The sequence below is a fragment of the Penicillium nucicola genome (assembly GCF_028828085.1).
Source record: "Penicillium nucicola strain IBT 29836 chromosome Unknown utg000010l, whole genome shotgun sequence".
Taxonomy (NCBI): Eukaryota; Fungi; Ascomycota; class Eurotiomycetes; order Eurotiales; family Aspergillaceae; genus Penicillium; species Penicillium nucicola.
In genome coordinates, this window is record NW_026643134.1 from 551,004 (window position 1) to 572,420 (window position 21,417).

At 48.0% G+C, this 21,417-nt stretch overlaps 10 protein-coding genes across 10 annotated transcripts; 4 read left to right on the forward strand and 6 right to left on the reverse strand.

Moving 5' to 3' along the window:
- Positions 1 to 279: 279 nt before the first annotated feature.
- Positions 280 to 1,981, reverse strand: N7511_008738 (NAD(P)/FAD-dependent oxidoreductase; the record flags this gene model as incomplete). The annotated part of the gene is made up of 5 exons (XM_057131115.1): positions 280 to 445; positions 510 to 1,261; positions 1,313 to 1,525; positions 1,576 to 1,758; positions 1,817 to 1,981. 5 exons carry the CDS (start codon positions 1,979 to 1,981, stop codon positions 280 to 282), a joined length of 1,479 nt encoding a protein of 492 aa, XP_056979103.1.
- Positions 1,982 to 2,650: 669 nt separating this feature from the next.
- Positions 2,651 to 4,415, forward strand: N7511_008739 (serine/threonine kinase 16; the record flags this gene model as incomplete). The annotated part of the gene is made up of 2 exons (XM_057131116.1): positions 2,651 to 4,093; positions 4,152 to 4,415. 2 exons carry the CDS (start codon positions 2,651 to 2,653, stop codon positions 4,413 to 4,415), a joined length of 1,707 nt encoding a protein of 568 aa, XP_056979104.1.
- A 348-nt stretch (positions 4,416 to 4,763) lies between these two features.
- N7511_008740 (oxidoreductase, short chain dehydrogenase/reductase family) lies at positions 4,764 to 5,696 on the reverse strand (the record flags this gene model as incomplete). Its single annotated transcript, XM_057131117.1, has 4 exons — positions 4,764 to 4,853; positions 4,912 to 5,212; positions 5,293 to 5,588; positions 5,649 to 5,696. 4 exons carry the CDS (start codon positions 5,694 to 5,696, stop codon positions 4,764 to 4,766), a joined length of 735 nt encoding a protein of 244 aa, XP_056979105.1.
- A 388-nt stretch (positions 5,697 to 6,084) lies between these two features.
- Positions 6,085 to 7,420, forward strand: N7511_008741 (zinc finger HIT domain-containing protein; the record flags this gene model as incomplete). The annotated part of the gene is made up of 3 exons (XM_057131118.1): positions 6,085 to 6,128; positions 6,191 to 6,631; positions 6,688 to 7,420. The coding sequence occupies 3 exons, from the start codon at positions 6,085 to 6,087 to the stop codon at positions 7,418 to 7,420; spliced, it is 1,218 nt and encodes a 405-aa protein (XP_056979106.1).
- A 226-nt stretch (positions 7,421 to 7,646) lies between these two features.
- Positions 7,647 to 10,911, forward strand: N7511_008742 (uncharacterized protein; the record flags this gene model as incomplete). Its single annotated transcript, XM_057131119.1, has 4 exons — positions 7,647 to 9,015; positions 9,323 to 9,589; positions 9,642 to 10,155; positions 10,224 to 10,911. The coding sequence occupies 4 exons, from the start codon at positions 7,647 to 7,649 to the stop codon at positions 10,909 to 10,911; spliced, it is 2,838 nt and encodes a 945-aa protein (XP_056979107.1).
- A 593-nt stretch (positions 10,912 to 11,504) lies between these two features.
- N7511_008743 (SUMO protease ULP1) lies at positions 11,505 to 12,941 on the reverse strand (the record flags this gene model as incomplete). The annotated part of the gene is made up of 2 exons (XM_057131120.1): positions 11,505 to 12,758; positions 12,801 to 12,941. 2 exons carry the CDS (start codon positions 12,939 to 12,941, stop codon positions 11,505 to 11,507), a joined length of 1,395 nt encoding a protein of 464 aa, XP_056979108.1.
- A 728-nt stretch (positions 12,942 to 13,669) lies between these two features.
- Positions 13,670 to 15,498, reverse strand: N7511_008744 (phosphatase PAP2 family protein; the record flags this gene model as incomplete). The annotated part of the gene is made up of 5 exons (XM_057131121.1): positions 13,670 to 13,740; positions 13,794 to 14,272; positions 14,320 to 15,081; positions 15,145 to 15,361; positions 15,447 to 15,498. Coding segments are annotated over 5 exons (1,581 nt in total), but the record flags the coding sequence as incomplete, so codon positions are not given.
- Positions 15,499 to 16,785: 1,287 nt separating this feature from the next.
- Positions 16,786 to 17,757, forward strand: N7511_008745 (Rho4-like protein; the record flags this gene model as incomplete). Its single annotated transcript, XM_057131122.1, has 3 exons — positions 16,786 to 17,070; positions 17,124 to 17,327; positions 17,380 to 17,757. The coding sequence occupies 3 exons, from the start codon at positions 16,786 to 16,788 to the stop codon at positions 17,755 to 17,757; spliced, it is 867 nt and encodes a 288-aa protein (XP_056979110.1).
- A 599-nt stretch (positions 17,758 to 18,356) lies between these two features.
- N7511_008746 (DASH complex subunit DAD1) lies at positions 18,357 to 18,857 on the reverse strand (the record flags this gene model as incomplete). Its single annotated transcript, XM_057131123.1, has 3 exons — positions 18,357 to 18,560; positions 18,624 to 18,686; positions 18,759 to 18,857. The coding sequence occupies 3 exons, from the start codon at positions 18,855 to 18,857 to the stop codon at positions 18,357 to 18,359; spliced, it is 366 nt and encodes a 121-aa protein (XP_056979111.1).
- Positions 18,858 to 21,135: 2,278 nt separating this feature from the next.
- On the reverse strand, positions 21,136 to 21,384 carry N7511_008747 (uncharacterized protein; the record flags this gene model as incomplete). The annotated part of the gene is made up of 1 exon (XM_057131124.1): positions 21,136 to 21,384. One exon carries the CDS (start codon positions 21,382 to 21,384, stop codon positions 21,136 to 21,138), a length of 249 nt encoding a protein of 82 aa, XP_056979112.1.
- Between the last annotated feature and the right edge of the window lie 33 nt (positions 21,385 to 21,417).

Genomic DNA, 21,417 nt, shown 5'->3' on the forward strand with positions numbered 1-21,417 from the left:
TTAAAGGGTTCATACTTAAATAATGCACTGACCGATATTTAAACAACAGGATCTTTTTTTCTTTTCATATTTCTTTTTGTTTTTATTTTTATTTTTATTTTTATTTTTTTTTGATTGAAGAAACGTTGCAAATATAATTCTGAGAAATACATTGGCACCTTTCGCTTTTCGACTCTTTGACCTCTTCATATTTTTCTCTATCTTTGGCTCAAGCTGTACGGATTTATATTGATTCACATTCTATATCATGAATTCTCACAGATAACTTCTTTCCAAAAGTTACAACCGAGTAATGACATCCCGTTTGTTTTTCAAGGGCGTCTTCAGTCGGTCAAGACGTGACTGGGTGATTTGGAATACTTCTGGGAGCTTTGTCTCTGCCCAAGAACAGCCCTTCATCAATTTCACCAAAGCTGGGGCCGCTGTAAAGATGCGCGCCATCCCACTAAATGCGAAAGAAAATGGACACCATATTAGTCAAGTTACATTTTAGGCGTGCTGGAACTTACTGCCCATTGTGACCAGCACAAATCCACTGACCACCCAGTCCTGGTATTTCTCCAACGAAGGGCACTTTGTCCAATGTCTGGCCGATTATTAGCACGTTTTCATGAAAATTATCAAATTCAACACTTGCATATCCAATAATGCCACTCCAGGAGGACATGCAGGCGCTGTCATTGTTATTATCGTCAATTGACCATCCTTCCAATTGGCGCTCGGCAAATTCCCGAACGGCACCAGTGATTGGTTCAAACTCGACGATACCATCGTCAATGTATTGATCTGGGTGCTCATGTAGCCACTGCTGGAAGCTGTGTTGTCCAGGATTACTACCGCCAAAGAGAACTGGACATTCTTCGGTTGCTCTGGGATCGATAGTAATCAAGTCACCTTTGGGCATCATGATTCCATAGGAGTTGTTGAGCTTTGCGTAGCTTTTATTCTCCGACGGTGGGGTCACCTTGGTACAGATGTGAGGAGAAGGGATAATAATCCCACGTAGAGATGGTTCGAGGGCAGAGCTATACGCATTCGTTGCGTGGATCACTTGGGGGCATTCAATGTCACCTCTGTCACTTTTGACGATCCAATTCCCCACAGAATTTTGCGAACTTTGAATGCCAGTTACCAATGTGTTGGTTTGAAGGTTTAACCCTTTCTTGAGATTCTCACGCATCAGATGCGCTGCCAGTTTCCAGGGATTCAGCGTTGAGGCTGGCCAAGCATAGCACGCCTTTGCATCTTTAATTTGGGATTTCTACACTCTTGTCAGCTGCTGCACATCCAAGTGTTGGAGAGTAGTCAGTACCTCGGCTGCGAGTGTGGGGTCGTGGGTGACCTTGATATGGTCGACATTGCCGCCAGCTGCGTGGTAACTATCAAATGTCTCCTGTGCAATCTTCGCGGCTTCGTCGGTCATGGGAACATTGAGCGTGTCCCCCACCCAGAGTTCACAGTCCACGTTGTTTTCGGTGATATAATGTACCACATTTGACCATGTCTCCTGCTCGTTTTGCAGAATCTGGATTGACATGTTAGATTTTTTGATCCGAATATATATGCAAAACATACCTTGAGTGCTTGCTCGGTACCAAAAGCGCCTTCCCACCCTCGAAAGCCTCGCCACTGATCCGGTTTACAATGACCAGCATTTCGACCAGTCGCGCCGGAGCAGAATTGACGGGCCTCTAGAACGACGACTGTCTTCTCAGGCCAGGTAGCCATGACATGTTTTGCCATGAGAGTGCCTGACATCTATCATGAACTCTTAGCCATATATCACATGAATTCCTGGTCCTGCGCTCGGACTTACCCCGGATCCAATGATGACCACATCGGCAGTAGCAGGTAGTTCTGATGTTGTGCGATGAATGAGAAGAGGATCCTCCTTTGCGGATTGCAACCAGTGTGATACGGAATATCCTGTCTTTTTGGGAAACCCAAACCTTGCTGTTTCAATCTTAGTTGAAACCGGCATTGAGCCTCTCACTCTGGTGGATGATGTTTCATCCATATTGCTCTGATTGATTCCAGCAAAGCTCAGTCTCATGCAGATCACGGACTCCTATATATAATAAATGTTGAGCGCCGAAATTAGAATCCAGTTGACAATCATAAGACACTAGACATGATCTAGATATAGACTGGTTTCACTTGAGCAGCAATCTTACAATCAACCCCTCATCGCTCCAGCCAACTGGCACACAGAGTCTATCTCCGCAAGTGAAGCCCTTGGAGTGGGGCTCTGGTATGGATCTCACGATAGGCGGAATGATCCGTGAATTATGGGGCAAAGGGGCATGGATTGGCTCTAAAGGGTCAGCATAGGAGATCCTGTCCAAGTTTCAATTGGTCACTCGTATTCTTCCGGTTAGGTGGACCAAATGCCCTGCGCTGAGCGGCTTATTCCGCCACTAGACATGTACGGTTTATCTTGCTTCATAAGATTGATAAGAAATAGAATAGACATGCTGGGGTAGACTATCAAACGTCTCTGGGATACCGGCCTCGAAATTATTACCTATAGCACTCATGTGTTATATATCTTCTCGGTGTTCCGCACTTGATCATTGCCGATGCAAGAACCAGTTTTTGCTACTTCGCCATGTCTTCTACTCTTCCGAATAGCAGTGCTAACAGCAACATAATGTGGCCTCCTGGTACCGTGATACTTGAAGATCCAACTGCCGCTACCAGAGAAGACATCATCTTGCAGCCACGACCGACAGATGACCCGAACGACCCCTTGAATTGGCCACAATGGCGCAAATACCTGAACATGGGGCTTGTTTGTTTCTATGTGGCAATGGTTGCCGAGTTGATCAACGCTAGCACTCCAACCTGGGGGCCAATGCAGAAAGATTTGGGATTTAGCTATGAGATACTGAATGATAGCTATGCTGCTGGCTGTGCGGCCCTAGGAATTGGCTCGGTCATATTGATTCCCTTTGCTCTGAAGTTCGGTCGTCGCCCACTCTATCTCTTCAGTACGATTGCACAATTTGCAGTCAGCATTTGGTCGGCAAAGATGCAAACCGTGGCGGACCTGATGCTGGTCAATATCTTTCAATGTCTGTTTGGAAGTCTTGCGGAAGTCATAGTCCAGATGACCATTGCCGATGTCTTCTTTGTGCACCAGCGCGGAAGGATGAACGCTTTTTACGTGTGGACTTGGCTTCTCACAAGCTCTATGGGGGTGTTGGTCGCTGGCTTTGTTGCACAGGGTCAAGGTTGGAGATGGATATGGTGGTGGAATGTCATCATCTTGGGCATTACGATCTTGCTTGTCGGATTTGGCTACGAAGAAACCAAATATTGCCCGACTGAACCTGTGCTTACATCGAATATGCAACCAACAACAAATAACAATCATCCGGTACCGTCCGTTATATCTGATGACGCAAAGTTTGCAACTTCGGATATATCTGAGGCGAAATCGATGGTAAAAAAGCAACATCAACCTGGAACGCTGGACACAGACTCGGTTTTATTTCAATCTGCAAATGAGAACTTGCCAGCAAACATCACCACGGTCACAATCAACCCCAACATTCCCAAACGAACATACTGGCAAAGACTTGCTATCGTCACCACTTCAACATCCAGCGAACCCAACGAGTCATTTTTCCGACACATGTATCAGCCTCTCATCTTGATGACAACGATTCCCGCTGTTGCTTATACAGCCTTGGTGTACGGCATTTTGGTAGGATTAGGGGATGTCATGTCGACTACCATGTCCACCTACCTACCTCAATCACCATACAACTTTAATTCAAGTCAGATAGGGCTTATGAGCCTGCCAAAAATGATCGGCGTCACAATTGGTGCCCTAATTTTAGGCCCAATGAGTGACTGGTGGATTGTGTATCTTTCTCGTCGACGCGGTGGAGTTTACGATCCCGAGACTCGTCTTTGGTGCATTGTTCCTTTTCTCCCATTTGTGCCTGTCGGTGCATTACTCTTCGGTATTGGCCTTAACAATGATGTTTCGTGGCCTGTCATCGCTGTTGGCCTGGCATTGTACAATGTCGGCATTGCCCCTATCAATACCATCATGATAACATACTTGACCGATTCATACCAAGATGTAAGTCAATCCTCCAATCAGTTTGTTCCAAGCTCAGCTCTGCTTACACTAAAACCAGATCATTGGGGATGCGGTGGTCGGTGTTACTCTTTCGCGCAATACTTTCAGTACGGTGTTTATATTTGCCCTTTCGCCGTGGATTGCCAAAATGGGACTTCAGAATGTCTTCATCGTCATTCTCGTGATTGTCTGTGCTCTTTTGATGTTTGTTGGTGTTTTCATTCGGTATGGAAAGTCCTTTCGAGAATTCTCTGCTGCTCGATATGAGTACTACGCTGCTCGGCAGTATCGAGGTAGGGACGCTGAACAATTCTCCCATTGATTCATACATCATAGTTATTTTTGATGTTCGTCTTCATGTACTTTACACTATCGACTCATTGAGTAGCTGCAATATAAAAGCATCTAACTCTACTTTAGGAGCGAATACCAAGCTTGTGTGACGAGAATTCAGAAATGGAAAGAAACAGTAAAGTGTAGAGTGGAATTGATGCTTTATAGTCTATGAAGTAGTACAAAATTTACAGAATAGTTATAAATTCATCTCCGATATGAGAGAGCTGATGACAGCCAGCATTCTTTTCACACTCCACTACTGGTTTTACGATTACTTGACTCGTGCAAATTGCATTCAATAAATTCCAATATCTCTTTGATTTAGCCCAACTGCCTACCACTTCTCAACGTATGGTCGTAAATCCAACTCAAAGGCAAACGTCGTGCGGGGCTGAGTGTGTAGATACCAATATGAGTCCGCAATCTATGTCTAGTTAGTCACTTGATCATTTCACCCAACCTTGGAAGGTCTCATGACTTACAGCATCGGGACTCAGCTTCCCATCCACATGCTCGTTCGCCCATTCCTTGGTTCGTGGTATATCAATGATACCATCAATAATGGTGTGCGAGACGTGCACACCTTGCGGTCCAAACTCACGGGCAAGTGACTGTGCGAGTGCACGCAACGCAAACTTACCCGAGGCAAACGCAGCAAAGTTAGCCGAGCCCTTCAGACTAGCTGTAGCTCCCGTGAAGATTAGAGTTGGAGGATACTCAGAAGATTCACGAGAATCTAAGAGTAGTGGCAGAGAGCGTTGGGCAAAGTTGAAAGCACCTTGTCTATTATATGATTAGTATGAGCTTCCCACGGTGACATGCGCTGGTCGCATCGACAGCAACCCCCGTAGAAAGGGACGTACCCTTGAGAAGCAAGTGCGATTGAGTAATCCTGCTCAGTGAGTTCGAGGAATGGCTTTCGAACAAAGCCACCACCTGGATTGAACACTGCAGCTGCAACTTTGGCGGTTGGGTATTGAGTAGCAATCTTGTCAAAGGCGGCATTCACACTCTTTGAGTCAGAGACGTCAGTACTGATGCCGATGGCTTGACCGCCACTGGCATTGATCTCCTGAACGACAGGATCATAGTTGTCTGGGTTTCGGGCCAGAACAACGACAGAGTATGTCTTGGCGAACTTTCTGGCAATCGAGGCACCCTGTACGTCTTGTCAGTATGGTGTCTCATGAGGCGGGGGTATAAGTGGGACAAAACGTACTGTACCAGGGCCCACTCCAGCAATAATTGCAAGTGCCTTCGAAGCCATGATTGATATATGATGAAAAGCTTGAAGATAGCGTGAAGATGGAAGCAAACCCGTCAACTATATAGGGCTCTCGGGCAGATTACTATCACCGAAGCTTAGAAATACAGCGGGGATTGATCATCACCTCGGTAGATGATATCATCTGCAGAGAATAGGACTGGCTTTTCCCCGCAGAATTGGATCACAACATCAATGAGACCATCTTGATGAATAATCACTAATTGGGAGTTTGTTTCACTTCAATGTTCCCATCGTGAAGTTGAAAGAGTAAACTCGACTTCTGCCTCAGGCACCAGCTGATAACGGCCTGAGGCAATAGTCCCTTATCGATAAGCCGACAAATTTCCCAAATGTTCACCACTCGACAACTTCTCTGTCACAACTCACCATGGCCGACTCTGATGCTCTATTGAGCGATCTGTGCTCAATATGGTATGCTCTGATCCTTGTGCTATGCTTCACAAGTTCTAGTCTAACCTTCTCTCCTCCTACAGCCATGTGAATCCGCCAAAATACCGATGCCCTCGCTGTTCAACGCGCACCTGCTCTCTGCCCTGTACACGACGTCACAAACTCTGGTCCCAATGCTCTGGTGTGCGTGACCCAGCCGCCTATCTCAAGCGCAAGGAGTTGTCTACAGAGTCTGCATTTGATCGCGACTTCAACTTCATCACGGGCATCGAGCGCGGTCTCGAGCGAGCGGATAGAGATGCCGATAATCGCGGTATCGACCTTTCGCGTGAGATTCAGGGCGAGGATATCGGCGATGACTCTCAAGATTTAAATACTGGACTTAAGAGGAAATACCCACACCGGGGCCTTGTCAAGGGCGAAGCTGGTTTCTTGCGCGCTGCCGAGGCTGCGGGTGTCCAGGTCATTCGTGCCCCCAAAGGAATGTCGCGGAATAAGCAAAACGCGTCCCGGTTACATCCTAAGTGGGTTGAACTTTTGTTGCAGTTTACATCGGACACTCCGTTGACTTGATTCTTAGACATAAATATCTTGCCTGGACCGTGGAGTGGGTTGCAAGTGATGGATCGAAGACCGTTCGAAATGCCATTGCCGATACATGTACTATATCCGAGGCTTATGATCGTTCCATTCCCCGTTCAAAGGATCAAAATACTTCCACATCTGACGAGGAAGCAAAAGACGACCATAAGAACTCGGACATGAATAACGCTGAGAGTGAAGTTATCCCAACACCCACTGATTCTACTACGGTGACTGGCGAACCGGGAGCTTCAGAAGCACACGAAGCTGCGGTGCCTGAGTCCAAGGTATTACCTGCAGAAATTTCTACCAACGTGGTACAGCAGCCACTCGACAAAAGCAACACTCACCGCGATCTCTATTTCTATCTTCTCCGCCCAAGAACTTCCACCAAAAACCCAGTTCTTGCTCCTCTATCCCCATCATCAACTCTGAATGAAGTTCTCCGCAGTCGGGCTGTTCTTGAATTTCCCACAATATTTGCTCTCTCGGTTTCTCCGGAGACACTTGCAGGACAAGAGACGTCTCCATTCATGCTGGAGGAAGAGTATCTCCGAACTGCGGGACCAGAAGAGATTGGCAAATCGACTAGAATCGATGAGGATGTGGCTGGAAATGAAACACTTCCTGCTTCTGCTGTGAATCTGCAAGATGTCGATGAGGAGCGAGTGCTGGAGGTCTTGAAGCAGGATCTATTTGAGGAAGTCCCTGTGACTGAGCCCACCGTCTGAGTGAATATACGGGACAAATCAGAAGAAATAGGCACTTGTACGATACCCTCAAATATAACTATCCGTAACAATAATCAACTGCATCTCTACAACGCTGGAGTTGACGCAATTCAATCATTCGGTCTGAGAACCCAATTAGGAAACCACCACCATTGGACACTCCCCGGACCATGCTTCCATACGACTCGCATGATTACATCTTTGACACTGCATCGTTCTATTCACGATGCGAATCAACCTCTTGAGTCTTGCGGCCGTCTTTTGCTTCGGCACGCTGGTCTCATCTGCTCTACAACCAACCAGTATAAAACCACCGCAGACTCCTTCAAAGAAACATCCACATGGCTGCGACTGCTTCACCGTCTCCGGTCCTGATCCTGGATACTTCCAGCACTACAAGCTCTGGGATTTTCGGTCCGTTGATTTGAGAAAACATGCGCATCTCAATCTCACAGAACCTCTTCCAGGCAGTGGTGGGGACTGGGATGATGATGATGAGGGTTATGAGGAAGAGCAGAACATACCTTTCACCACTGCTCCACCTATTGGCAAGAAGAGGCCTGATCCAAGCTCTCTGGTCTTTTTTAAAACGGCCTTCGAGCGGGATTGGAGCAGTCAGGATTGGGAACGCCAGCGCTCGCCGGTAGCCCCAGTTTACATGATCAACTCGAAGCAGAACGTCTTTTTCACCAAGGATTATGAGCGAGAAGACCCCCAGGCAACGTATCTTGTGCTGCGCACCACTCGCCATGACAACTACACATCCACAGCAGAGATTGAAACTCGCGTCCGTAACATTCACCGTTGTTCGCTTCGTGTTCGACTGCGCTTCCTGCCGGCAGACTTCATCGTGTCTCAGCCCCCACAGCCCATAGAATGGCCACCGCGGAATCCTCAGAAACATGCGATTTCGCGCTTGAACAACCGCACTGCAGTGGACAATCGGACGATCCCATTGCGCGAGGGAAGTCCACCGCCAGGCGCCTGCGCCGGCATCTTTACCTACCACGATCGTCTTTCAGAATCAGATATCGAGATTCTGACACGAGATCCAACACATCGTGTCCGGTATGCCAATCAGCCAGACTATGACCCTGTCACGGATCGAGAAATCCCTGGGGCAAGCACGGTAGCCGATCTCCCCGTTCCATGGACATCATGGGCCACGCATCGTCTGGACTGGCTCTCAGACATGTCACGATGGTTCGTGAACAGTCAAATCCAAGATGCTAAGTCTTATCGGGTTCCTGAGCTTGAAAGCATGATCGTGCTTAATCTTTGGAGTGACGGTGGATTGTGGACTGGCGACATCAAAATCGGCGAAAGCATCTACATGGGCATCGAATACATCGAGCTAGTCTACAATCGGTCTTCCGATGATACTGCCCGCAATGCATATTTCCAGGACCGCAAAGGCCAGGAAATGACTCCTTTTTCCAATACTTCCATCCTCGAGGAGACTTTGAAGCATGGGAAATCTTCCGATGAAGCGGATGTTTGTCCTCCAGGAAGACAGGGACGGACATGCAGAAATTACAGATACAAGCATCGACCTCATCATGAATTCTGTCAGAGATCGTGCTTCATTGATGGAGGTGAGCCGTGGCATGCTAGGTAGCGTTATGCTGTGATTCAGGCATTTTTATCTTTTCATAGGAGATGTTGAGAGCTGTAAACTGTATTCCATATCTTATCCGAGCGAACCAGTTGAATTGAGCTACTCCTTGTCTTTAACTATTGTGTTTTCTGTGCATAACTTGAAGCTCAAAGTCCCAGTGGATATCGATCTGCGGGTAATGCGCCTTGGCTGCCTCTTCCGGACTAGTGGCAAGAGAAGCATGTCCGACTTCCTCCCACAACTTTATATACAACGACATCGACATTCTGTAATGTCGAAAATAGCACAGGCCACGGGCCCTTGTTGGACCTGCCGTCGTCGGCGAGTCAAATGCGATCAAATACTTCCAGCATGCACCAAATGTACGAACACGGGGCGCATTTGCCTTGGTTATAATGAAAAGCCCTTGAGATGGACCAACAGTATTGCCAGTCGAGGCAAGCTGATGGGCAAGACTAAGCCTAGTACACCTGCGCTCACTGTGTCAAGATGTCTTGTCGATCCAGGCTTACAAGATCTATCCCCAGCCAAGCGGGGTTATATAAAATATTGTACGTATCGTTCCGAGTCGTGCAACTTCCACACGACTAACCCACGCTCCAGTCGATCTATATTGCTGTGCAGAAAGCACATTATTTGATACTACACCCACCAATCCTTTCAAAGAATTCATGCGCCTCATCCCGTCAAGTCCGGGACTACTTTATACGATAATCTCAGTCGCCGCTTTACATCGAGCCCAGCGAGCGAACACTCTATTTATCAGCAACCAAAGCAATTCAGATAACAAAAGCAACACAGAGCCGCAGAATCAAATCACCACACCCCAGCCCTCCAAGACCTTCTACGATGCTTTGCTATATAAACAAGAAGCGTTATGCCATATTCGAAACGAGTTTCAAAATCCAGAGGTTGCAAACCATGATGGTGCCATTGCTGCCGTACTACTCTTCATCTGGCTAGAACTAATGGACTCGGGACGAGACTCGTGGCGATATCATCTCATCGCACTACGAAACATTATGCAAAAGAGTCTGTTCCCCGTATTGGAAAATGCAAAGAGCTTCATGTCCACATTCTCAAGCTCATGCGAATACTTCGAGATGACATATGCAATGTATGCCACATCCTCCACTCATCTCATTCGCGCGAACTATCAACTAATCCAACCCTCCCAACATCCAGCTTCGACATAATAGGCTCAACATTTGTCAAACCAACACAACCCTCTCACGCCTACCAACCCCTCTTCACAAAAATGTCAACAATAGACATTCTCCAACTAGCCGAATCCCAAACCTGGATCGGCTGCCCAGCCGAACTCCTCTACATAATCTCCCTAGCAAACACAGTCCCCCAAACAGCCGAACAAAGCAAATCCCTAAAATCCCACTTGACATCCCACCTCACAAGCTTCTCCCCTCGACGCTGGGCAATCGCCGGCCCGGACATATCTCGCCTGATGCCACGCTACCATTTCGCCTGTGCGTATCGGGATGCTGTCGCGATATACATCTCACAGGTGAAATTCGGGTGGGTTGGATGCGAGTGGGAAGCTGATCCGAGTGATGTCGGGCTTGAAGTCGATCTTGATGCAACGATCCTGCATCTCAACGCTATAAGTCCGCATGATGCGTTCTACAAGGCGCTTGTGTGGCCTGCGTTTGTCATCGGTGCAGATGCTAAGCTTGAGAAGCAGAGAGTTGCTATTCAGGACATCTTTGGGCATTTGTGGGTTGTTTGGAGGGCTGGGAATGTGAGCAATGCTTTGCGGGTTTTGAGAGAGATTTGGGCTAGGGGTGACGGGGAGTTGTGGTCTAAGCCTTGGATTGGGTTTCTTTATGAGTGGGGGGCTGATTGGATGTTTGTCTAGTGCTGATTGATGTGTATATTTCGAGATGTTGCTGGAAATATTTATATGGTATTTTGAGTATGTCGTTCAAATGGAAACGAAGTTGAATGTGCTGAGGATCTGGTGCAACCGGATTAAAAGTACATAGCTCTGGAAAAGCGGCAGAAATATTCCATACAAAAAAGAACCAAAAGACCACGAGAAAACGCCATGAACCAATGCAAAGAAGCTGGGAAGATCAAAAAGGGGGAAAAAATAGTGCACCGAAGCATCGTTCTTTATGTCAAGTCAATGTCGTAGTGACCGGGGTATCATTCATATTCATTGCGGACATTCAATGTAAACAACTCCTGAGAAAAAGCAGAGTTATTTCTCAGTCTGTGTTATGTTGAGTTCGCCTTGTGCGCCGAGACCAAGTGATGCAAATTGCTGCTGAGAGCGCCTGGGGAAAGATGAGGGACGAGGTATGTGATTTGGGGAAGATGAGGCGTATGGGATGCAGATGTGGAGAATGGTTGAGAGCAGAACCAGGACCCACGTTCCAGAGCCAATGTCTGGACACAACAGGAGCGGGGCGAGATACTGATTCTAAGAATTAATTGGGACTTCTGGACTCAAAGCAGCAGTGCTCCTGACGCTTTGTCTAGCGGAATGAAGTCACCATGAAGCCCTCCGTTCATGAGCTCGGCGACAATCTTTCTGCGGAGAAGTTGGGTATGGCTTGGTCCGAAAGCAGTTGGTTCGACACCGATGGAAATTGCCTTGGCATTTGTGAGGAGGAATACACCACAGTCACTCCCGTTGTCCTGTTGGGAGGAAACCGATGGAAGTGTGGTCCATTCCTCTTCTTTGTATTTTGAGCCGAGCTCGCCTGCAAGCCATTCTTTGACCCTCTTCACCTGCCGAGCACCACGAGATCCAAGAGAGTCGAAGTATTCTATCGTACGATCTGCTGGTCGAACAACCATGAGAGTCCAGTGACTCGACTCATGAACTGGGATAAAGACGGTATCAACGTTGAGCAATCCTTCGCCGCCGATCTTGGCTCGGTTCGCCCATCGTCGCACGCTCTGGTAACCTTTGTCGCGAAGGGTAGAATAGAAAAATGTATTGAAGGCGTGAAAGCGTGGCTTTTCGTTGGGGTTCAGATTACCGGTAGATTGACGAAGGTAATGAACTAGTAGCGGGAGGTAGGCATTGATAATCTCGTCGTTCAGCCAGGCCAGCGGTCGAATACAGGTAACAATGTCCTTCTGATAGAGATCATCACCCGCTAAAGACTTTGCGACAGCCTGACCCTGTGAACTTTGACAAGCACGTTGTAATTTGTCGAGCCAATCCCATGAGAGGTCGCGCACTGGAGGACCACGCGGGACAACTCTTGTCGGACGTCGAGATTCACGTAGCTTAGACTGCCTCTCCTTCTCGCGTTTCTCCCACTCGGCCGCGTATACTGATGCAATTCGGTTGGCCGGGATGTCCTTTTTCGTGATGGAGAATAATTGTACGGCTGAGACGGGTCTCCCTAGATCGAGGTTCTCGAAATCTTTTGTCTGTTGTTCCCATGGGTCATCGATGAATGTGCGAGGCTCCCCGGCGCGCTTTGGGATCTTCTGTGGGCGGGGAGATGGCGCCGCCTGCGAGCGTGGAGGGGTAGGGGGGTAATATTTCAATGGTCGGGGATGGAGATGTGAACCAAGATCTGTAGCGAGAGACGGCGACCCAAGGGAGAGTGTATCTATGGGCTCCAATTCCATAGGCGCAATGCCCTTGCTCTCTGGAGTCTCGCCATGTAGACCGATTGGCGCAAGTGTCGGTGACTGGGGGGGTGGCTGGGAAGGCTCCCGGAATATGTGGGCTAGTGTAATCTACAATTTGAGAGTAGTTAAGTATCTCCGTGCGCGTCTGACGTGCACCGTGGGCTCCTTACCATCGTTGTCGCCAAGCGTTCGCTTCTTGGGAGCTCCAAAAGAAGGTGGAGCGTCAGGCGCGGACTTTATGGGTGTGGCATATGAAAAGCGCGACTTCAGTCGGGCCCAGCAATTCCCCATTTTGATGTCAGCCGTTGATATCTCAGCTGCTCGAATGCGAGGGAATCTATGGTCTGATGACGCGCTTTCGAATGGCAAGGGTGGCGATTGAATGAGGGTTGGAGGTTGAACGAGGAGAGAACGAAAGATTGGATAAGGAAAATTCACGGTCCATCATTAAGCATGACTGGGAGTGGTTTGAGAAAACCAGAAAGTCGAAGACAGTAGAGAGGTTCATCAGAACAATACCGACGCGGTTCCAGCTTTCATCATTCCGCTGACTCAGCCCCAAACATCTCCCCGGACCCGAGGTCCATTCCAGCTTTTCTGTTTGTTTCGCTACTGTCTGTCATTGTATGGATGTCTATTGACTAGACCGATCGGCTGTACAATGGCTGAAGAAGAAGTAAACTTTTCCTTGATCTCTAAGAATGACGTCAAAATAGCTCCAACGCCTCCAAACATGTCTGTGTTTCTACTTCTTATACTCATTGACGGAACAAAGCAGCTTGCTACAAAGAAATGATACAGTATGGATATAATCCAGCAGTATGACATAACTGATTTAACAAACATATGATATTGATACCAGTTGCGATGCTTATATACATGGACAGTGTTATGCTGGTCTGCGGTGATGCCTTCCAGCACAGCCCGCTGAACTGGAAGCAGTCTGGGAAGCCGCTGGGGATAGGGGAGCAGGGAAGGGTGATCGAATAATGACACAATTAATAATAATATATTCATACAACATGCGGGACTCCCAGTCCAATTAGGTCAAATAGTAAGGGTGCGACCTCGATAACAACCCAAGGGATTCCTAGAAGTAATCATCAGCAAATGTCGAGCTAAAGCGTTGGTTTTGAAACATACCTGCATATACAACCAGCTTGGTGACAACCTCCACATCGTAACGGACACGGGGTTTCTTAATTTGGGAGAAAACCTCCTCCTCATCCCGTTGTTCGGCCTCGAGTTCAGTCTCGATAGAGAAGTCTGCTGTGGGGAAAGGTGTTGTTTCGGGACTGACGTCAACGGCAGAGGAATGAGGGCTGCCCCTTCCCATCATGCCTTCGTATTCACCCAAGGTTGTCGCCTTTCTTGACAGGGGTGTGCCGTTCAGTCTGGTCTCACCCTCCGGAACCGGAGAGGCACGGTTTCCACCAGATTGGCTCTCACGTCGACGTTTTTCCCTGTATGCCAGGGTCTCGTACGCATCAGCTTCAGACTGAGGACCGACAGAAATGGCTCTGCGGCGGGGATGGCGCATGTTAGTGATGATGGATGGAATGTCGGAGAAATTGGGGAGCACATCGCGGTCCTTTAGGTTTGACGGAACAGTGGTGTATTTGCTGCACTCGTTAGAATCAACTTCACCGGGATAAACGATTAAACTTACGAAGCAGTGGTGAAGAACCGTCGAGGGAGAAGAAGTCCAAGCTTCTCCAGAGTCCGGAAGATAGGCGGTAGAATGCGAAGCAGAGCGGGCTTCATCACAGTCCTCCAGGAAAAGATACACAGCACACCCAAAACCAGACGAATTACAGTATTGATCCATCCCACAGTCTGAAGATCATACGGAATTGATCCAGCAGGATAACCATCCCAAATATCGGCAAAATGCCACGAGGATACGTCCACACCGAGCATTACTCCCGCAAATGCAACACTGTCGTCAAAGCAGGGACAATCATCGGCCGGTTCAGGATGGACACGGACCAGAGATATGATCAAAATCGCAAGCAAGGAGATGTCCTTCAGCGAAGCAGACACAATAAACTCTTCAAAGGCCGGGCCGTAGTGGAATTGGATGAGACCAATACCCGCACCCAAAGCGCACCCAACAGTACAGTCCAGCATCCCATGCATTCCACAATATAGACGGCCCAGAACAATAGACACCACGTACATATAGGTAACACATTGGAGAAGGAGCGTGACTTGCGCGCTGAGAGTCGATTCCGGAGATCCAAGCAATCCCAAGGCGTACACAGCCACTGAAACAGCGTTTGTAGAATGCGTCGAAGGGAATCCGTATTCAAGGGCCGCAGAGCCGGACATGGTGATGCGTTGGAGTGGAGGCGATAGAGGCCGAGGGAGACATAGCAAATCTTTAATGAAGCCACTGAAGAAGACACCAGATGCTAAGATATGTACGAGTCTAAAGACCGCCTGTCAGTCTCCCGCTTCCAGGTGATGTTACGATTCCGACAAAGACACATACCCTCTACCCATACTTGGGGAGCCACACCAGAATAGGAAAGGCAGAAAGACCATGAAGAATGTGTGCGTGCCGAGATTTGCCGTAAAGGCAAAGTACGAGTCCAGCGTCGGGGTGCGAACTTTCTCCTGCACCCAGGCAAGGTAGGGAGTCTCATATCGAATCAGCGGGATGAGTTGCTGTCGCGGCCAGTATCGCCAGAGGGGTAACCGGTTTGAATCTATGTCGTGAACCCGCGGGGTCAGCGGCGAATTCCAATGATAGATTGAGATAGGGGATCTGCATAGCTGATAGGGGTCGCATACAATGGTTGAGACTCTTTAATCCAGCATCAGGCTGGTCCGACTTGTGGCCCATGTTGTGTTGTCTATCGGGTGGATTCCATAGATCGACAGACAGCTGTCTGCCGATAGGGTTGAAATGATATTTAGAGGGGCCGGAGCATAAGGAACGAATAGAAGTTGGATTGAAGCAATAGAATTCGAGGTGGAGGAGGTTGAGATCATCTTCCCCTGCACGTGTGTGCCCTGGGATCGGCCATGTGTGGGCTTAGTCACCTAAAATCGCCCGAGGTTGAACTCCTCCATGGAGTACTTCAAGCGTTTCTTAGGCCTTGATCCTCAGTTGATTTTCTTGTTCATTGCCTGCTTGCTTGTATGCTTTGGTTTCCCTCTATTGTGTTGTTAGAAACATCTTCCACAATCTGGCCCGTGTGGTTTCGGCGTTGGCCTGGCGTGAGGCTGTTGACGAATACCATTGCAGCGATACTAATTTGACACTAACACTCAGCCCCCGCAAAGGCTCAGCTGAGCTCAATTCTGATATAAGACTCACATGTTAAATAGAAAACAAACAGTTGACTGACATATGGAAGTACATCAAGTGGTAGAATATCACATTAGAGGCCAAGATCACTATGTTTGTAGCTTACAGTATAACCTTTGTCCCTGATCACAACCAATGCTGCACAGGGCACATCATAGCAAACTGAGTTTCCTTCTCCGATCCTTGGAGTCCACAGTGGGATACTCTATAGTGACTAGTCGGACATGTGGGCTCGGTACGAGCACTCGCAGGATAGGCTGCATGAGATAGAGCCTCGCATCGCTTATAGCCATCCCTTGTAGTCTTTGACTTCTCCAGAAGACTATCCTTGAACCTGATTGTCAATCCCACTCTCCAATCTATTTTCCGGTGGAACTCATACCCAAGTCGACCTTGGAAGTGGGATGGCTCAATCCGGTAATATGTATATAGGCCCGGTTCTAGCGAGCTGAACGGTGGGGAAATGAGGAGGCTTGAGGCGGATCCTCTCCAAGAAAAGAAACAGGATCGGAGTAGCCGCGCTTCAGAGTGACAGAATAGCAAGACTTTCATGGGAAGCGGAGCCCTGGCGTCATCGAGACACGGCCGTTGCCATGGCAGCTCAAGTGTAAACACCGGTCTCGCCCTGACAGACCCTCTATCGACGATCACCATCGAGATCTTTTAGATCTGTCTATTCTCCTTTCTCAACCCCCTCAACATCTCTGACGAAAAAAACTTGTCAACTTGTCCAGTATCACCTGTCAACATTCTCACCACGTACCTCAGTTTGACCTGCCAACCGAGGGACCACATTCCACGTATCCACATCTCCACACCATGAGTGCTATGTACGAGGACCAATACTATGCAGCTTCGCGCCGCCGCTCTCTTGCAACCCCTCCTCCGTCCTTGACACCGCGTCACAGCAGAGCACGCAGCGACAGTGTGCGAATGAGCCACGGCACAGCCAGCACCAGCACGAGTTTCTCCAGCGGACGGATGTCTGAAGCAACCAATATCACCCAGCCGCCCTCCTTCTCAAAAAAATTTGTAGTGGTTGGTGATGGTGGCTGTGGAAAGACGTGTCTGTTGATCAGTTATTCCCAAGGCTACTTCCCCGAGGTAAGTCAACAACACCGTGTATAGTGACGTCCCTTGTATTGACCAGGATGCAGAAATATGTTCCGACGGTATTCGAGAACTACATCACACAAACCACACATCGGGCTTCGGGAAAGACCGTCGAACTAGCACTCTGGGATACTGCTGGACAGGAGGAATACGACCGTTTGCGCCCACTGTCCTATCCCGAAACAGATCTTCTGTTTGTCTGCTTTGCTATTGATTGCCCCGCTTCACTGGAGAATGTTGTTGATAAAGTAAGTCAAGACCTCGAATGCATTCTCCCATCATCCTCTAACATGGAAACAGTGGTATCCCGAGGTTCTGCACTTCTGTCCCACAACCCCAATCATCCTCGTCGGCTTGAAGTCCGATCTGCGTACCAAGAGAACCTGCATTGAGCTCCTAAAGACCCAAGGCTTGACCCCAATTACACCAGAGCAAGGCCAGAACGTGGCCCAGAGGATGGGTGCAACCTACGCCGAATGCAGTAGTAAAGAGATGCGCGGTGTGGATGAGGTTTTCTCCAAGGCCGTCGACTCCGTGATCTGCATTGAAGAACAGGGCTCCTCGTCTCAGCAACCCACAAGCCGTGGTGGACGCAAAGATCGCAACAATGACATGCCCTCAGGCGGAGGTCAACGTCCCGGCAAGAAAATCAAGAAGCGCACTTGCAAGATCCTGTAGATTGACTCTCCAGACAGCGGCACGCTCCTGCCGTTCCATTCTCAATGACTCTTTCCTTCTCCCTTGGCCGGACCACGAGCCTGGTTGCTTCGTCGGCTTGATTGCCTCAACGTCTCTATATGTGACATGTGGCTGGGCAAAGTAAGACATGATTTTCACCCGTTGTCTGTGGGAATACGCTGTGCGGCACCTACGACGATCTCGACTGTTTCTTTTTTGCTGGAGGCTGTTTCCTTTATTCCATTATTTCCCTGTTCTTTTTTTTTTATTTCTTGATTTTGGCCTTTTTTTATGACCCTTGTCCCTTTTGTTCCAATTGATGTCTCTCATGACTCGGGTCTTTGCCACTTTTTTTTGGCATGCATGGGACTGGTGTTATGTTTATGTTATCTGATCTGTACTGTTGGCGAAAGCGATTCCTATGTGTTACTGAAACAATTCATGTCACCTTTTGTTCATTCGACATCCAAGTATAAATTGTAGATCTAGCTGGGCATTCGTAAATTGTCTCGTATAAGTAAATTTGAGAGTTGCGTGGTATCTAAAACATAAAACAAAACAGAACGACGCTGCCGCCAATGCAGACGAAATGTAAACAATCATTGCATGATAGTCGACTCACCCTCTTGGGGCTCCTGTTTGATCTCCGACTTGACCATTACATCGCTCTCCCCACTGACTTTCCTCTTTCCATTATTGTTGTTATTGCCATCGCCCCCCTCCTCACCCTCCTCCTCTGGCCGTCCCATGAAATTCTCAAATTGAGACCATAGAGCTTCCACAGACCCGAATTCATTCCCGACCTAGTGTCATCATGTTAGCAGGAGACCTTCCTACCACGAAACCCAATCGTTCCAGATACGTACAGCAATAACACTCTCCAGATTCCGATTCAGACGGTTGATATTCTGGAGAACCTGCTCCATACCCTGCAACATTTTAGTAAGCGCCACAAGCCCCCCAAACGTCGTAATATGAGTAATAGCAAAGGTCAAACCCACCACAGCAATTTCCCGAACTAATTCCTCCCGTTGCTGCTCGAAGACGGTTGGGGTCGCGGCGCGTCCGCCTGAGCTCGGTGTTGACTGGTGCCAAGCCATGTCTTCGGTATTATTCGAAAAATGTGTAATTGAGAGTATTTGGGACGGGCTAATCGAGACAGACGCGACTGATGCGATCTGTCGGTATTGTCGTAAAGTGATCCCCGCGAAGGTGCGATGGACTGGAGACGTGGGGTTGGGCGGTTTGCACGGTATTGTATTTGGCGAGCAGGAATTTGGATCGGACTGGGCTCCGGGAGAGGGGTGTGGTCAATCTCGATGGGTTGTTCTGCGCGATGGTGTTGATGGGAGAAGTTGTGGTGGGGGCAGTGATAAGAGATTGTGATATCCGATGTACGCAACTATAAACTCGCCAGTTGATGGGCCAGGATCAGTTTGCAACACTAAGCAGCGTCTTTTATTTTCAGGGTTTGTAAGATATATTGGATGATTTTATCAACATTCAATGCTGTAGTACTCTTCAGAAAATCACCTATATCAACCCCGACGGGCAGACCCAGTGGGTTAAGATATAACATCTTCCACGACTATATCTGCATATGATACATTAAGGGTCATAGGTATTCTCAGTTGTATCATCAAAGTAATAGCACTTAAGCCGACATGTAAATCACAGTATCCATCTAATTTTCTAATTTTCTCAAAATGATCGAAGCTCAATAGAAGATCCGGGAGTTGTCAAGTCTTGATATCCCACTATTCATACTTGGCGCTCAGTAATAAAGTTGCTCGAATCGAGGAGTGTTCTTGTTCATAGCGATATTTAACGGAAGATAGTCTGATGGTTACATGTGGTTCTCGTTGTCAAATAAGCCATGCTTGTTATATGCTAATACAATTTGGTGTTTGGCCTGATTGGGCTTCAAGATTGAGCATAGTTGAATAAGGCTTAGTGATTCCTAGTCACAAGTGAAACGCGTCGAACGCAATTTGATGTTACCCGTACTCAGGGAACTATATTATCAGCCCAGCCTAGAGCATCCTTGAACTAAATCAGAGCGAGACAACATCTCACGAGGTCTAAGAATTTAAAGTCAACCAGACATACCTCAGCATAAAGCAAACTACCCCCAAAGCATCACCGTCCGGAGCGCTGTACAACGATTCCCTTATCATATACCAAAAAGCAACCACAGGAAGAATGATCCATAAAGATCTAGATGCAAAGGTACCTCGAACTTCGCACAAAATTCTCACCAACCGAGTACAACCCCAGCCCAAGCCCAGATATCGGAATGGTCCGGCGCAGGGACCGAGGCACCGACAACGGCCAAGAGATCAAGGGCACAAGCTACCAAGACGCCGTGCAAGTCTTGTTTTGATAAGACGGAAACACAGACCTGAATACAGAGAGAATATATGAAGAGATAATCTTAGATTCATGGCTAATGATCCCATCCTAATTTCAAACCTGAAACCTCAATCAAGTCCATTCCTATTGGAGGAGATGAACGAGGGGTTTGTGGTACCAGTGTTCTACTCCGAATCACCCCTCGCCAGGGTTCAGGGGCCACACGATAGATCTACTATTTCCATGCAGTATGTTACAAGGATTTACATGGGAGTGAATAGTAGTGATCACGGCTAATTTGGGATACTGAGACTGGCATTATGCAGTAGCGTCTAAGACCCGTTGGAATGAGTATTTGCCAGGTACGAAGATGAGGAATGAAAATAGAGAACTAGCTTAGTTTTCCATGTGGAACGTGAAGAATGTAATGTAAATTTCACTGCGTTGAGGATTGGGTATCAAAAGGAAAAAGTGAAAAGTAAAAGCCCTCAGGTTACGAGGCAGCGAAGGTGCACTAGGCAAAAAGGCAAAAAGAAGCAAAAAAAGGATGAGTGTAAAGTATGAACAAGAAGCGAATATTGAATATCATTCCCCGAGTCAGCGACCCCCTCACTCCAGTTCAGTTCAGTTTCTTCGTTTTCTTTTTTTTTCCCATGAGGCGGTTTCTTTTTCTACATGTCCACTGGACATCAACCCAACGCTCATCGACAACACCAAACACCATTCCCAAGATCAAGATGCGAAAGTGGGTTAACAATCGGACCAAAGACGGCCCTGGGCCAAACTCCTCCGGAATCGCCCACTTCGCTTGCACTCGCACTTCATATCGTTTCAGTTCATCATGTCATTTGCGAATGGTCTGACACCGCGCCCTCACTCATTTGCAGAATGAGCCAACCACCGAATATCAAACCCAACACCGTAGTCAAGTCGTGAATATAGCCGTAACTTCATTTTCGTAGCACATGGCAAAACCAGAGCATCCTCCTTAGCCGAGGCGACTCTGTACAGTAAGAGGCGGTGAAGCTAAGAGTTCCGACGCGGCTGCACGAGGATATTGCTCAAACGCTTCCAGCGTGGCGTTGGAGAGGTCGAGTCTCGACGTGACATGGATTTATCACTGGGCTTGGTGGAGGATTGTGTAGAGGAGCGGGGCCGACTGCTAAACGCTTCATGATCGGCGAGGACATCTTCTAAGCGGACGTCCGAGTCAGACATGCGGGATGTATCCTTTGGATCGAGAATCTCGATGAATTTGGAGGGAGTATCGCGCATTTCGCCGGGAGTGGATAATATGCGAACTTCGTT